This window comes from Nothobranchius furzeri, chromosome 13 (assembly GCF_043380555.1).
Source record: "Nothobranchius furzeri strain GRZ-AD chromosome 13, NfurGRZ-RIMD1, whole genome shotgun sequence".
In the NCBI taxonomy this organism is placed as follows: Eukaryota; Metazoa; Chordata; class Actinopteri; order Cyprinodontiformes; family Nothobranchiidae; genus Nothobranchius; species Nothobranchius furzeri.
Genome location: NC_091753.1, coordinates 61,303,935 through 61,318,717, shown reverse-complemented (window position 1 = coordinate 61,318,717; position 14,783 = coordinate 61,303,935). Strand labels below are relative to the sequence as shown.

The 14,783-nt window shown below is 43.3% G+C and overlaps 2 protein-coding genes across 3 annotated transcripts in view; both read left to right on the top strand.

The window, feature by feature from the left end:
• nlk2 (nemo-like kinase, type 2) overlaps positions 1 to 14,783 on the top strand; it is a 58,639-nt gene that overhangs the window by 15,044 nt on the left and 28,812 nt on the right. The window contains exons 2-3 of the mRNA XM_054738547.2: positions 5,401 to 5,530; positions 5,616 to 5,671. Coding sequence (XP_054594522.1) covers positions 5,401 to 5,530; positions 5,616 to 5,671 — 186 coding nt within the window. The remainder of the gene's footprint in view (positions 1 to 5,400; positions 5,531 to 5,615; positions 5,672 to 14,783) is intronic.
• LOC129162039 (uncharacterized) lies at positions 7,028 to 9,132 on the top strand. 2 transcript variants are annotated; one of them, XM_054738545.2, is made up of 2 exons: positions 7,028 to 7,558; positions 7,640 to 9,132. In XM_054738545.2, the coding sequence occupies exons 1-2, from the start codon at positions 7,171 to 7,173 to the stop codon at positions 8,953 to 8,955; spliced, it is 1,704 nt and encodes a 567-aa protein (XP_054594520.2). In that variant the 5' UTR covers positions 7,028 to 7,170; the 3' UTR covers positions 8,956 to 9,132. The 2 variants fall into 2 exon arrangements, with proteins under 2 accessions (XP_054594520.2, XP_054594521.2); XM_054738546.2 differs by having other exon boundaries at positions 7,121 to 7,242; positions 7,359 to 9,132.

Below are 14,783 nucleotides of genomic sequence, written 5' to 3'. Positions count from 1 at the left end.
TCTAATGGGAACGGTGAACTATGGAGAGCTTCCGGTGTTGCTGCCCCTTGGCATCCAAAAGAAATGAGGAGAGCTTCGATGGGTGTAACTTTTTATTTGCTTCAGGCTGTAGATGCATACATCTCATTCCCACAATCGCACCGAGCACCTGGTACCGGTCACTGTGCAAACACTGTGAAAACTGAAAATGCATAATTTACAAACAAATTAAAGACAATTGCTGACAAACATCAGGAGCAACAAACAGAAACAAAGAACAAATACCTTGCTCCTCTTGCCATGGGGTGCAATCAAAGTAATGTCACGCAGAGGCTTGGCACAGCAAGACCATAGACTAAGTGTTCAAGCATTTGTTAGGGCGACACGTTCTTATTTAATCAATTTTAGTCAAAATACCCGCACTTACGTGGAAGTTTGGTCTGCTGCAACACGCCAAGCCAGGTGGAATGCCAACGCCACGTCCACATCCGGGTTAACGCCCACTTATATGCAATTGAATGAGTGACGTTGACAATCCACCTGCTTGCAGCCATTTACACTCCCACCAAATCATGATTTATGAAAAAAATACTTCACATGATTTTAAAGTAGACAAATGGCAGTTAACAGTACTGTATTTTACTTCCTAATTAAAAACAAAGAGCAAAAATTTAACTCTCAACTAACACAACCAGTTTTTGTACAGGTCGTTCAAGAACGGATACATGGTTTTTTCTATCATTCAGACCTCTGTTTCCCATCTGAACCTTAATTCTTCGGACTATTCCGTCTAGTCCCTCTGCGGTGCCAATCACACGACCCAGTTGCCACTGACATCTTGGACGTACATCATCTTTAACAAGGACTATGTCATCCACCTTTACATTGCGGCGCAGTTTGTGCCATTTTTGTCTGAGAGAGATGAGATATTCTCTTTTCCATCTGCTCCAGAATTGTTCTACAAGAAACTGTACTAGAGTATGCCACCTTTTAAGTGCATGCACGTCTTCTTTGACTAAAGTTCCAGGTGGTGGTAAAGCGATTTTAGACTTCATAAGGATAAGATGATTAGGAGTGAGTGGTTCAGGTACGTAAGGTTCGTTAATGTTGTAAACAGTTAAGGGACGACTATTAACAATAGCCATAAAGCAAAGTCCTGAGTGATGAGTCATCCATCTTGTTGGGTACATGAGCAACTGTAGCATCCAACACATTACGAATGGTCCTGATCTGGCGTTCCCAAATACCACCTGCATGACTCGCTGAAGGAGCATTAAAAACGAACTCGCATTGTTTGTCCATCAGAAATGCCTTAAGCTTATCATTACACTGGTTTAGAAGTTTTGAAAGCTCATTCTTTCTCTAACCCTAACCCTGCAATGTCAATGGCAAAAACTGACAAGGTTTTAACTTCTGGATCACCTACAACCAGCTCAACCAGGGGTTTCTGCAACAAACATGGTTCTGGTTTCCACAAAAAACTTGGTCCAGATAACCAACTGGAGGATGAGATTTCTGAGGCACTAAGCCCTCCAGAGGCATGATCAGCTAGATTTTCTGCTGTTTCAATGTAATGCCACTGAGTTACTTCTGTAGTTTCTCTGATGAACTGAACGCGATTAGCCACAAACACATGGAATCTCCTGGCTTCATTGTTTATGTAGGCTAATACTACCCGAGAATCTGACCAAAAGAACTTGTTATCAATTCGCATCTGCAGTTCCGTTTTCAGCATCACACTCAACCTCGCTGCAACAACAGCAGCAGTCATTTCCAACCTAGGAACACTCATTACCTTCAGAGGTGTTACTCTCGACTTTGCCATAACCAGGCAACAATGAACCCTAACCCTTGAACATTTTTGAACCTTAGATAAGAACACACACCATATTCTATGCTGCTGGCATCTGCAAAATGGTGCAACTCAGTTCTCTCTATGGTACCAAAGTTTGGAGGATGATAACATCTTGGTATCGCAATCCTTCTCAGGAACACAAGTTCTTCTTTCCATTGCTCCCACCGTGTGCTCAACCTCTCTGGGAAGGGCATCATCCCAGCCCACACCCTTAGTGCAAAGTTTCTGGAGGATACGTTTACCAACCAATACAAAGGGAGCCAAGAAACTTAAGGGATCAAAAATGGAAGATCTGGGCCTGTCAGCAGGGTGTCATTTAAGGAAATACCATTGTATTTGGCAGAACAGTCAAAAACTACTCCGTTTGTCTGGCTTTTTGGGATGGTAAACGCTAGGGCTGTCGCGGTTGAGGAATTCCCCCTGCGGTGATTCAGGGTGGCTTAATATTGCGGTGTGCGATATTATTGCAGCCCTTTTTTATTGCAGTACTATCTTAACATAATGTTTACACATTTAAAAAAGGTTAAAAATTGCCGTGCCTTCTTTTATAACACTTTACTGAATGCAGATCAAAGGGCAGTAACAACACTGATCGCAGGAACGTTTGTTTCTCCGACAGTCGGAGTCCGACTGAACTTAAAAACAACAAAATTCAGGAGAAGGTTAAACTTTTAAATGCAAATTTGGCTGCAGCATCTAACAAATAAGAAACAAGTCCCCATTTTGTTTAGTTGTTTAAAATCAAGCATAAAAAATTACATGTACCGGGCGCGGGGCACCATCATTTCACTTTCACACACACGAATGACGGTGATTTATAGCTCGGTCACGTCCTTGTTACCCACGAGGAAAACCAGCATGTTAACCATATACGGTTTGAGAGAGGATCTGAGAGGGGGGGCAACATTTGCAGCAACACTGAAAACCCTCTCGGATGGTGCGCTCGTTGCACTAACACACACGTACCTGCGTGCGACTCTGGCGAGCAAAGGGAATCTCTCCCGGTTGTTGCTCCACCATGTCAGGGGGGTTTCTTTAGGGTGGATGCATTCCTCCTGCAGGTAGCGAGTGAGCTCCAGCTCGGCTCAAACTCTCTTCGGGACGGTTGCAGAAGCAGTGCTTGTCCGGGACTTCAGCAGGTCTCCGAGCATTTATTTATTTATTTATGTTTGCCGCTGGTGGCAGCTCTGTCTCGGCCAAGGACTCTGGCTGCGCAGCAGCTGACGTACTGAAAACCAAAGTGCTCCCAAAGGAGCGAAGTAACGTTTCGTTTTGATACCAGTGCAGCCATCCTTCTCAACATGCATCATTGAGTTGAATCACGTTCAGTAATCGCGGTGGCCCGTGATGCAGCGCGGTGGGCTTCTTCATATTGCGATATTTCATTTTTGCGGTTACCGCGACAGCCTTAACACACACACACACACACACACACACACACACACACACACACACACACACACACACACACACACACACACATCCATAAGCATACTGAATAAGTATTAAAAACTATAGTAAAAGGATGGTAAAAGAATCTACAGATTCAGGAGAGAAATGGCTGAAGGAAAGAAACTGTTCTTGTGTCTGGTGGTTTTTGTGTACAGTGATCTATCGCGTCTGCCAGATGGGAGGAGATGGAAGAGAGTAGATGCAGGATGTGTGGCATCTTGGACAATATTCACTGCCTTTTTCCTGCTCCTGCTGATGTACAGTTCCTGGACAGAGGGCAGTTGGGCACCAATGATTTTTCCTGCTGTTTTAATAATACGCTGTAGTCTGCATTTGTCCATTTTTATGGTTGACCCAAACCAGACAGTGATGGATGAGCAAAGTATGGATTCGACTGCAGCAGTGTGGAAGATGATCAGCAGCTCTTGTGGTAGGCCGTACTTCCTTAGTTGCCGTAAGAAATACATCCTCTGCTGAGTCTTTTTGACGATGGAGTTGATGTTTGTTTCCCACTTCAGATCCCTGGAAATGATAGTTCCCAAGAACTTGAATGAGTCCACCATTGACACTGGGCTGTTGGATATTGTGAGGGGGGGGCAGCACTGTGGGAAGCTTCCTAAAGTCCACGACCATCTCCACAGTCTTAAGGGTGTTAAGCTCAAGATTGTGCTGACTACACCAGACCACCAGCCTCTCAACTTCTCGCTGATAAGCAGACTCATCACCATCCTGGATGAGCCCAATGACAGTGGTGTCATCTGCAAATTTCAGCATTTTTACAGCTGTGTCCTTAGAGGTGCAGTCATTGGTGTACAATGAAAAGAGCAGTGGAGAAAGGATGCACCCCTGTGGTGTACCGGTGCTGATCACCCTTGTGCCAGACGTAACATTGTTCAACCGCACATGCTGGCTCCTATTTGTCAGGAAGCTGGAAATCCACTGACACATAGCAGGGAAACAGTGAGCTGAGAAAGCATTCTCCATTATGTCTGTGAGTGGTGATATGTCAAACGGTACCTGTATCCCTCCACCATCATTCTCCGAGATCCCTCCACCCCCACTTGATGAAGGGCGCTATAGAGTGCACTATCCCACCCTGCATCCACATAGGCGCGGCGGACACAAGGGGGCGCAATAAAATCACAATATAAACGCAAGCAATGACTTTGTTGTGCTTTTATTACCGAAATAGTATTATTATCATCACTCATCACTATTATTATTATGAAGAAAATGCGATTTCTATGTTTTGTTTATGTACTGCTTCATGCTAAAAAAGAAAGAAAAAAAGAAGGAATTTAAATGACTGCCGCCCTGTTCGGCCGCACATGTTGCACATATCAAGCTCCGCCCCTGGGTGGTACAGCTACTTAAATGGAGATGAACGTTGCCAACCTACACAAATCTTTTCAGTTTTTTATTATCAGATTTATTGACATGGGAACAATTATCTCGATAAGAGTCAGAAATTTCGATAATGATAAATTTTCCATTTATTGCCTAGCCCTAATAGATCGTTTAGCTTAATTTTCGAGTCACCACTGCTTTACACATGCAATGTCAGCACGTAGCATGTATAACGTCACCACAGAATCTCTTCTCCCCTAGCGTAGCTGCTACTGACCACATGGCCAGATTTATGGTGGTTCTGTCCTCTTGTGGGAAGAATATAAAGTTTGCTAAATATGCAGCCATTTCTCCTCTGCTTTTCTCCGTGTCTGGTTCGATGACGTCACTTTGGTGATGTGCATTTGTAGTCCTGGATGTATTTTCACACAAAACCTAAAATAACGTTTACCCCCCGTTAGAAAGTAAGCGCTTTCTTGGTATCAGAATGTGTCTTTAAAATTCCCGAACATCATATGTCAATCCCATGGCACGAAACAAAGCGGATTAAAAAATAGCATTTTTAGCCTCGTTGACTTGCATTCATTTTTTCGTTCTTCCGGGGACCCATGGTCCAGAAGTGTTAATCAAACCACTGTTTAAATGCGTGTAATTCCATCTCCATCATACCCAGAAGCATCTTTATTCCTCACAATAGTTTGAACGTAAAGAATAGAAGTTCTATAGCTGCATGTACAGGTCTGCTGAGTTTATTTCGGTTTCTCCAGGTCTGTGACAGATCCCAGAGATGGAAAGAGGGTGGCCCTTAAAAAGATGCCAAATGTCTTCCAAAATCTGGTGTCATGCAAGAGGGTCTTTCGGGAGCTGAAGATGTTGTGTTTCTTCAAGCATGAAAATGTGAGTTCTTTAAGTCTTACCAGATTTAATTTAGGTTAATGAATGAAAAAAGATCTAGCTGACCCAGGTTTTACTCTCTCTTCAGGTACTTTCCGCTCTGGACATCCTACAACCTCCACACATCGATTACTTTGAGGAAATGTATCCTTTACTATCTGATTTGGGTTTGTTTTTTTTGCCTTTAAGCAAAAAAATTCTAAACAAACTTTGAAAGATGTGTAAGTTCAGATATGTGAAATGTAAAATGAGTTGCCTTGAAAAAAAACTATTTTATTAAAATTCATAAGCCTCAAACACAAGGCCGCACATAACTGTCGTGAGTCGTGGAGGATGTCTGCTTATACTGAGCCAGGATCCTCTGGAGGTTTCTTCCTGTTAAAAGGGAGTTTTCCTCTCCACTGTCGCTGCATGCTTGCTTACTATGAGGATTGCTGTATAGTCACTGACACTCGTCAGTGACTTGATGCAATTTGCTGGGTTCCTTATATAGGAAACATTATTTCTGATTGGCTTAATGAACTGACCTGAATTGGAATGTTTATTATGTGAAGTGCCTTGAGACGACTCTTGTCGTGATTTGGCGCTTTATAAATAAACTTGAATTGAACTGGTACGGAGGTATGGTAAGGCAAAAATCGGTTACCAAGCGATTTTTGCATACTTGACCGTCTGATCATCTCATCTAAATGAAATGCATGGTGTGTTGTGGTGCTGAGGGTTTCTGAACGATGGGGAGGAGTAGAGTTATGGGTTTCAGCCTGACCCCACACAGGTGATCAACATTTTTGTCACTCTCCATTTAAAACAAACAAACAAAAACATAACCAACAACTCTGGGCTGATTGGGCTGAGAGTCAGGCGGTCTGGGTTCAGGCTTCCTTCGGATTCATTTAAGGTAGTTTTCCAAGAAAATTACTCAGAGCAACTTTGACTGGTGCAGCTCGGCCTGACCACAGTTTCCAAGGGCATGCTCCTGTTTCTCTCATGTTTTTAGTCCCTGCTCCGTTAAGGTACCTGGCAAAGCTGAGTCGGGCCGGCATTGCGATTCTGGCTGCTGATTGGCTGGGGGGGGGGGGGGGGGGTCACTAGTTGCTCTGGAGTTTTCTGCTTTCTGTTTCTCTGCCTGCAGCCATTTCCTGGTTCAGAGTCTGACACAAAGCCATAAAACTGAGCAAAATGCCCACCAACACCGCCATTTTTGTTGTGTTTCTGTGGAGCATGCAAGTTACCTTACACTGTTTACTGATCACCTCATGTTATTTTGAGTCATGAGTAAAAATTGATTCTGTTCATAACCATTATGGACAGGATTTCTAGGCACAGCCAAGGTTGTTGAGGATGTTGGATATTTTTATATCCTAAAATGAACCACACAGGAGAAAAGGGTTAGTAGGTTTTTTACGCTCGATACAGCGGAGAGAGAGACAGGCTCAAAGCCTGTTATGCCCTGCTCTGATCAACTCTCTGGCAACTCTCTGCACCACACCTGGTTTTATTGAAACACAGGGAAAAAAGGACACACTGTCCACACTGTCCATCACTGTCTACACTTAGCCAATAACAGTGTTGCTTCTACCTAAGGTGGGACATTCCAAAAAGGAAGTCTTAATTTATGACTTACAGCCAGAAACTCAGTAACCATGGATACCTGTTGCTGGACAGGCTATTCCCTAACCCCATACAGACAAACATCAGGGCTCTGGTTACATCCGGTCAGTAACAAGATGGCGCCTGTGCTTGGCTTAGCCGTGGTCACCGGCCACTTTTTCAAACTTTTCTCCACTAACCTCCTCTTTTCCACCTTGCTCCAATCTGCGATCCTCTTCAGTAGTGTCCCTGCTACCATCTCCTATGATCGCCAGACTCTTTTGTCCTTCCGTTCGTTCACGATCACCCAAGATGCACCGAGGATGTACCATCCTGTTTGTTTACCTGAGTGGCGCACCGGCCCGGAGCCAAACGATGATTCCAATCATGGCGTTTCCAGCGATGTTTATCCGGTCCCGGGAAAACGTTGGAGGAAAAGAGGTAAACGAGCAGGAATCCAGGTGAGAATAAGACTTCTCTTAAAGCGTGGTTTATCTAGTAAACATCGGCGTGATCTTCTAGCTTCTCTTCCTTTGTTTGGTGACCTGAGCGCCACTTCCACATTCCCGCCAGGCCGCGTTGCAGCGCGGTTTCTCCATCCAAGTTTTTTAAGGTCGGTTTATCCTCATTCCTCAGTGGTTTCCTCTCCTTTTCCCTCCATAAGTGGTTTTTATAAACACCGTGGATCTAACCCTGCTAATTTACGTCCACTAACTCCAGCTGTTTCTGTAGTTTCTGATTCCTCCACCTCACTCAGTATGGCTCTATTAAATACCCGCTCTGTTAACAATAAGTCCTTCCTGCTCAATGATCTAATTCTCTCTATAAACCTGGATTTTCTGTTTCTGACTGAAGTTTGGCAGCAAACATCTGATTATTCTGGTCTGATTGAACTCTGCCCGAGTGGTTATTCTTTTCTTAGCCAGCCCCGGGGTTCTGGTCGTGGTGGAGGCCTAGCTGTTGTTTTCAGAGACCATCTTCCATGTAGCTCTACAACCTCTGGTCTCTTTGCTTCCTTTGAACTGCAGCTGATTAAAGTCGGGCGTAAGGACCCGTTCTACTGTGCTGTGGTCTATCGTCCACCTGGTCCAAACGGTTCTTTCCTTCAGGAGTTTAGTGACTTTCTATCCTCCACTGTGAAGCTGTCCAGACTGGTGATTGTTGGTGATTTTAACATCCACGTTGATGATCCCTCTGATCACTTTGCCATGAATTTCTCCAGCCTTATGGACTCCTTCAGCTTTACCCAGCATGTTTCTGGCCCCACACACACCAGGGGGCACACTCTAGACCTTGTTTTTACCCTGAGTCTAAATGCTGACAGTGTTTGTCCTGAGGACGTTTATATTTCAGATCACCATTGCATTTTCTTTAACTTGTCAGTTTCTGCCTCCCCACCTCCTGCTCGCCGTATGGTTAGTTCTCGTTTTCTTAATGAGAGCACAGCTAGCAATTTTTCTGCTGCTTTTGATCCACCCTGTTCTTCTGATAACGACCCAGATTCCTTAACTTCTCAGTTTAACGAGCACGGCTTCTCCATTCTGGACAACATCTGTCCTGTCAGAACCAGATCAGTTCCTGCAGTGAACCCTACTCCCTGGTTTAATGCCAGCCTTCGCAGCCTGAAGCGCCAATGCAGAAAAATTGAGCATTTGTGGAAGAAAACCCATCTCCACGTCCATCTGCTGCACCTAAAGGATCTTCTGACATACTTAACTCTGAGATGCGAGGGTTTCCTATTTCTCCAACCTGGTGTCCCAGAGCAAAGGGAACCCCATCAGCAGCATTGTCTCTCCTGCCACTCCTACAGCCTCCATCCACTCTGTTACAGACAGTGAGAACTTTCTGTCTTTGTGGACAAAGTCAATAAGGTTAGATCTAGCATCTCTCCTTCAGCCTTATCGTTGCCTCTCCCGACTCCAACCAGGCCCATCATCCTAGATAGCTTTGCTCCTGTTTCTTTGCCTGAGTTAACCAAACTAGTTAACTCTATGAAGACCTCTGCATGCCCCCTCCACATCTTACCCTCATCTTTGTTTAAAAGTGCTTTTCAGTCCATCGGTCCCAGCTTCTCTGGTCTCTGGTCAGGTCCCTGCTTACTTTAAGAACGCTGTAATCCACCCGCTTCTTAAAAAACCGAGTCTCGACTCCTCTCTCCATAGCAGCTTCAGACCCATCTCTAAACTTCTGTTCATCTCCAAGATCTTGGAAAAGGTTGTGGCTAAACAACTCACAGCTGCTCTTGATGAACATAACATTTATGATAGCTTCCAGTCAGGTTTTCGTAGAGCTCATTCTACTGAAACAGCTCTTCTTAGGGTCTCTAATGACCTTCTGACTCACAGTGATGCAGGGGACTGTTCTGTTCTGGTCCTGCTGGACCTGACTGCAGCCTTTGACACTGTTGACCATCACCTGCTACTGGAGAGGCTGAGAGACTGGGTAGGCCTGTCAGGATCTGCTCTGGAGTGGTTCTCCTCTTATCTCTCTGAACGCTCCTTTTCTGTGGCCGTCTCCAAGTTTAGGTCCTCCACCACCTCTCTTACCCATGGTGTCCCACAAGGTTCTGTGCTTGGGCCTCTGCTCTTCCTCCTCTATCTGCTTCCTCTTCAGCACATCCTGAGCTTCTTCAAAGGAATCTCCTACCATCTTTATGCAGATGACATCCAACTGTACATCTCCTTTAAGCCCCATGAGATGTCTAAGCTGCAGCTGTTACACACCTGCTTAGACTCTATCAAAACCTGGATGGTGGGAGCTTTCTTCAGCTGAATGAAGATAAGACTGAGATCCTCATCTGTGCCCCAGACAAGCTGGTTCCCAAAGTCAGAGACTCTCTTGGTCAGCTTGCTTCTCACACCAAACCTTCTGTCAGGAATCTTGGCATGACCTTTGACCCAGCTCTCACCCTGGATTCTCATGTCAGTTCTCTTGTTCGCTCTTCCTTCTTCCATCTCAGGAACGTTGCTAAGCTGAGTCCCATTCTGTCCCGCTCTGAACTTGAGACAGTTCTCCACACCTTCATCTCCTCACGCTTAGACTACTGTAACTCTCTTTTCACGTGTCTGAGCAGAACCTCCCTGAACCGTCTACAGGTGGTTCAGAACGCCTGTGCTCGGCTTCTGACCAAGTCCTCCAAACACACCCACATCACCCCGCTTCTCATCCAGCTTCACTGGCTGCCAGTCAACTTCAGGGTTCATTTCAAGATCCTGGTTCTGGTCTATAGGACCTTACATGGATAAGCACCATCTTACATTGGTGATCTTCTTAGTCCCTACACCCCCAGCAGGTCCCTGAGGTCCAGTGACCAAAGCCTACTGGTTGTGCAGCACCAGGCTAAAGGTCAAAGGTGACAGATCATCTGCTGCTGTGGCCCCCAGACTCTGGACCTCTCTCCCCCTGAGCCTGAGATCAGTGGACTCAGTGGTCTCCTTTAAAAAGCAGCTGAAGACTCACTTGTTCAAGCTGGCTTTTGTATGACCTTCTTCACCTCTCTCTCTTTATTCTGCTCTCCCCACCTATTCCACCTTCCTCAAAATCCACTGATTTCTCTCTTTCCTGTTCTCTCTCTTTCTTTCTTAACATTTTTTAATCACAATTGCCTATTTTTGCTCATTTTAAATATATTTTTAAACATTTTCTAAATGCCTTTTATATTTTTACATTTTTTGTTTTTGTGAAGCGCCTCGTGATTTTTATCTTGAGAGGCGCTATAGAAATGATTCTTCTTCTTATCAGCCACATTCCAGAGTAAGAGAGAGAAGGAGACAGAACTCTGTGGCTTACGTATTAACATATGATTACTTAAAAAGCAACATTTAAGACCATAATACATTAAAATACCTAACATTCCCCCCGAAAATGTAATTGTAATGTAATGTTTGCTTATCAAAAGACCTGAGTAAGACCTTAACAACCTAAAGATCAACCTTAAAAACCTAAGTAATTAGGAATTATGACATACCTTACCCGTGCAAGATTTAGAATGTCCAAACAACCTAACAATTTTAGCTTAGCCAAATAATCTAGACATCAATATGTTACCTTGTGAGTAATTTAATATAGGTGAATCATTGATTTATTAAGCTACACTCCGGTACCTCATCCATCGAGGCTAGGTCAGTTTTCATCAGGAACGTTCTGTTAGATCAAAGTGTTATTCATGATAACCTAATGCAAGAAAAAACACACAAGATGATGAAAAGTCTAAGGTGAGGAGTTGGACACTTGTGAATTTTCGTCCAATTTGCACTTGAATCTTCTTTATGTCCGTCATTTTCTCCCACAGCTGCACAGAGGCCTCCTGAAGCAAAGAGGAGGTCTAGCGCCATCTGGTGTTCCATTGCCATAGTGCGAAGAGCTGCCTTCTCAGGATCATCTGCCATCATATTGATGCCCCATCCATCGCTGTACAGTTTTCATCCTTTGTTGTCAGAGAATGGCTTGTAGACCTGAACAGGTTTTAAACTTTTTGTCGCGGATGATTGGGTCTTTGTGTTAGTGCGCTTTCTGAACTGTGGCTCTTGAAACCAACTGAAACTGCAGATCCTGTGGTACTTGTGCTTTTTTGTTGATGTCTCTCTTTTTCTTCAGCACCTTCTGCTTTTCATCATACTCTTCTCCAATCTGGCCCTCCATTTGCTTCAGCTTTTTGCTGTAGGTCTGTCTGATCTCCCTCTCTAGCTGTTGTTTGTTCTGCAGTTCAATCTCCAGCTTTACTGCATTTCCATGATATGCAGAACGGCTTTTCCGTTTTGGCATGGTGGAAGTACAAGCCCTACTTTAGAGTCTGATTGGCCTTTTTGAAGAAGTTTCACAGAGTCAACTATTCTTTCCCTAGGAACCAGGGGCCGCAACAGTGTGGCAAAGTGGAGCGATTAACTTGCTTTCGCCCGTCGGCTTTCCTTTCCTGAATACGGAGAGCATGGAAGCTACACTCAGTGTCATTCATGCAGGTATTGCAGTTAATGTGGGATTTTCTTCAGAGTGGTAGGGCATGAAGTTGCACTCATTGTTTGAATGCTGTTAAGCATCCAAACTATTGTTTGCCTGTTTTTCTTTATTCTTCTTCATCATATTCTGCTTCCATACACTTTTTGAACCTCTTCTTCTCCTTCAAATTTTTAGCTGTTTCAACAATTTTATATCAAAACGTTCAGCTCGTTAAGCTCTTTCCGGCTATTACTTTTGGCATTGATATCTTTAAAATTTTTCGAGTTATTAAGCTTTTTCAGCGAAAAATTTCCCATTGAAATGAATGGGATTGGTCAATTTTCAGCAAATTCATATCACTTTTTTGGCCTAAAACACTATTGGATTCCTTTTAACTCAGAGACTTCATTCAAAGTTTAACAAACTCACAAGACTTTCCTGTTTAACATATTAAAGAGGCTTTTTGATATCTTTTACGGTTTTTCTAAAATCGCAGGTAGAAGTTGAGGTACGACTTGAAACTTTCAGAAAAAATCACAAAAGTTATATTGGGCAAAGATAGGAGCAGTGACCCTCCCTTGCTCCATTTCCGGCGTTGTCCCGAGAGAACCGTAGGTCCGATTGAAATGAGACCCGCTGGCTTACAGCTAATGAATATACCTTCGTTTTGAGCTATAATTCATGACTGTACTCCAAACATTGTGGTCGTATGGTTCATTTTTTTGAGAAAATTCAAATTTAAAAAAATGTCTCTCCCCACTCTAAACTGAAAATTCCACACTCTAACTTTTGAACTTCACATCTTCTGTGAACAACTCTTTACTACCCCCAGACCGTTTGGACTACCAAAACTAGTTATAACTCAAAAAGTAGGAATTTTTGTCAGCTTTTCAGAATGGGTTTCATTTCATCTGTAAGTGTTACCGTTCTTTCGCTACAAGCCTCAGAAGGAGGAGAGACCCAGATTCTGCCTCATTGAAACCCGTGTTAAAGGAGCAGAGATTTTCTCCTCTGATCGGCTTCAGACAGCTAAAATGTTCTCATCATAGCGTCTAGACAATTCATGGTAGGCACATAAAAATACACACCGATGACCATCAAAGCCTTCTGCCACTCACGCTTTTTGAATTTTTCAAATCGGTGCAGTACTTTTCGAATGGTGATGAGAAGTTTGACAGGTCCAATTTCACTTCTGAAGGACAGATTTAAAGGCTTCTCTCATTAACAGGAGTACAGCTGCAGGCCTCCAACAGCCAGGGGAAAAGGCGGGAAAACAGTGCTGCTCTCTGATTGGTTGAGAGTGTTCAACCATTTTCTGTCCAATCAGGATCCAGCATCCACACATATGACACATCAAATCGACCAGTTTGGTCTCAGAAATCTTTTATTAAATTTTAAATGCATTATCTGTTACCATGGCAACACAAGGAACTACATATCACTTTAACCAAGTCTCATAGGAATGATTATTAAAAAGCTGAATATTGAGCCAATAACAGACTCCTGTTTTTGATCTTTTTGAACTATCTGTACTTAAAACTAGAAACAAGTTCAATTTGATTGACCGTCAGAAGGTGGGAAAGTGCCCCGCTCCCACCCAGCCCTCTGATTGGTTGAGAGAGGTCAATCATCTTCTGGCTAAATGGAATTACACACCCACACATGTGGGACATCAAATCGATCGGCAAGGCCTAAGGAGTCCATCCATCCATCCATCCAACCAACCAACCAACCAACAAATAAACAAACAAACAAACAAATGAATAAATACACTTAAAACTAGCAGCATAGATGACATTTTAACACTAGTCAGAAGGCAGGAACCGCCCCCTCCTCCTTCGCTGCTCTCTCATTGGCTGAGAGTTTTCAATCGTCCTCTGCCTAAAAGGAAATGTGCACCCACACATATGATACATCAATTCAACCTGGTCCCAGGAGTCTTGTATTAACTTGATATTGTGTTCTGCATTACCATGGCAACGTGCTTAGCAACAACATTTAAGAACATTTTAGACACAACTGTATTAACATACTTTAATATAGAAATGTTATTCAAAGTTTAAAAGAGTCATGTGACATTGTACATAGCTTTATTAATGCAGACTCCTGTCATCTGTTACCATGGCAACACAAGGAACTACAAATCACTTTAACCAAGTCTCATAGGGATGAATATAAAAAGCAGAATATTGAGCCATTAACAGACTCCTGTTTTTGATCTTTTTGAACTGTTTGCACTTAAAACTAGAAACAAGTTCAATTTGATTGACCGTCAGAAGGTGGGAAAGTGCCCAGCTCCCTCCCAGCTCCCTGATTGGTGGAGAGAGGTCAATCATCTTCTGGCTAAATGGACTTACACACCCACACATGTGAGACATCAAATCGATTGGCTTGGCCTAAGGAATCCATCCATCTACATATAAATCCATACGTGCTTCTATTCATCCATCCATCCATCCATCCATTCATCCATCCAATAAACCATCTAACATCCATCCAACAATCCATCCATTATTTCATTCATCCAACCATTCATCCATCCCATATCAAATCTGAACATATGTTAATCTATCAGTTTCAGATATCAGCAAATATTTCTAAATTCACAGTTCAGCCAATTGTAAAAATGTACCCGTTAAACTATTCTCATTCAAATGCCAGCTGTTTAACATTTCAAATATTTTGTTTTTAATAAATGTTCAAAGATTAAAGTTTTCTGCTGTTTAGCATT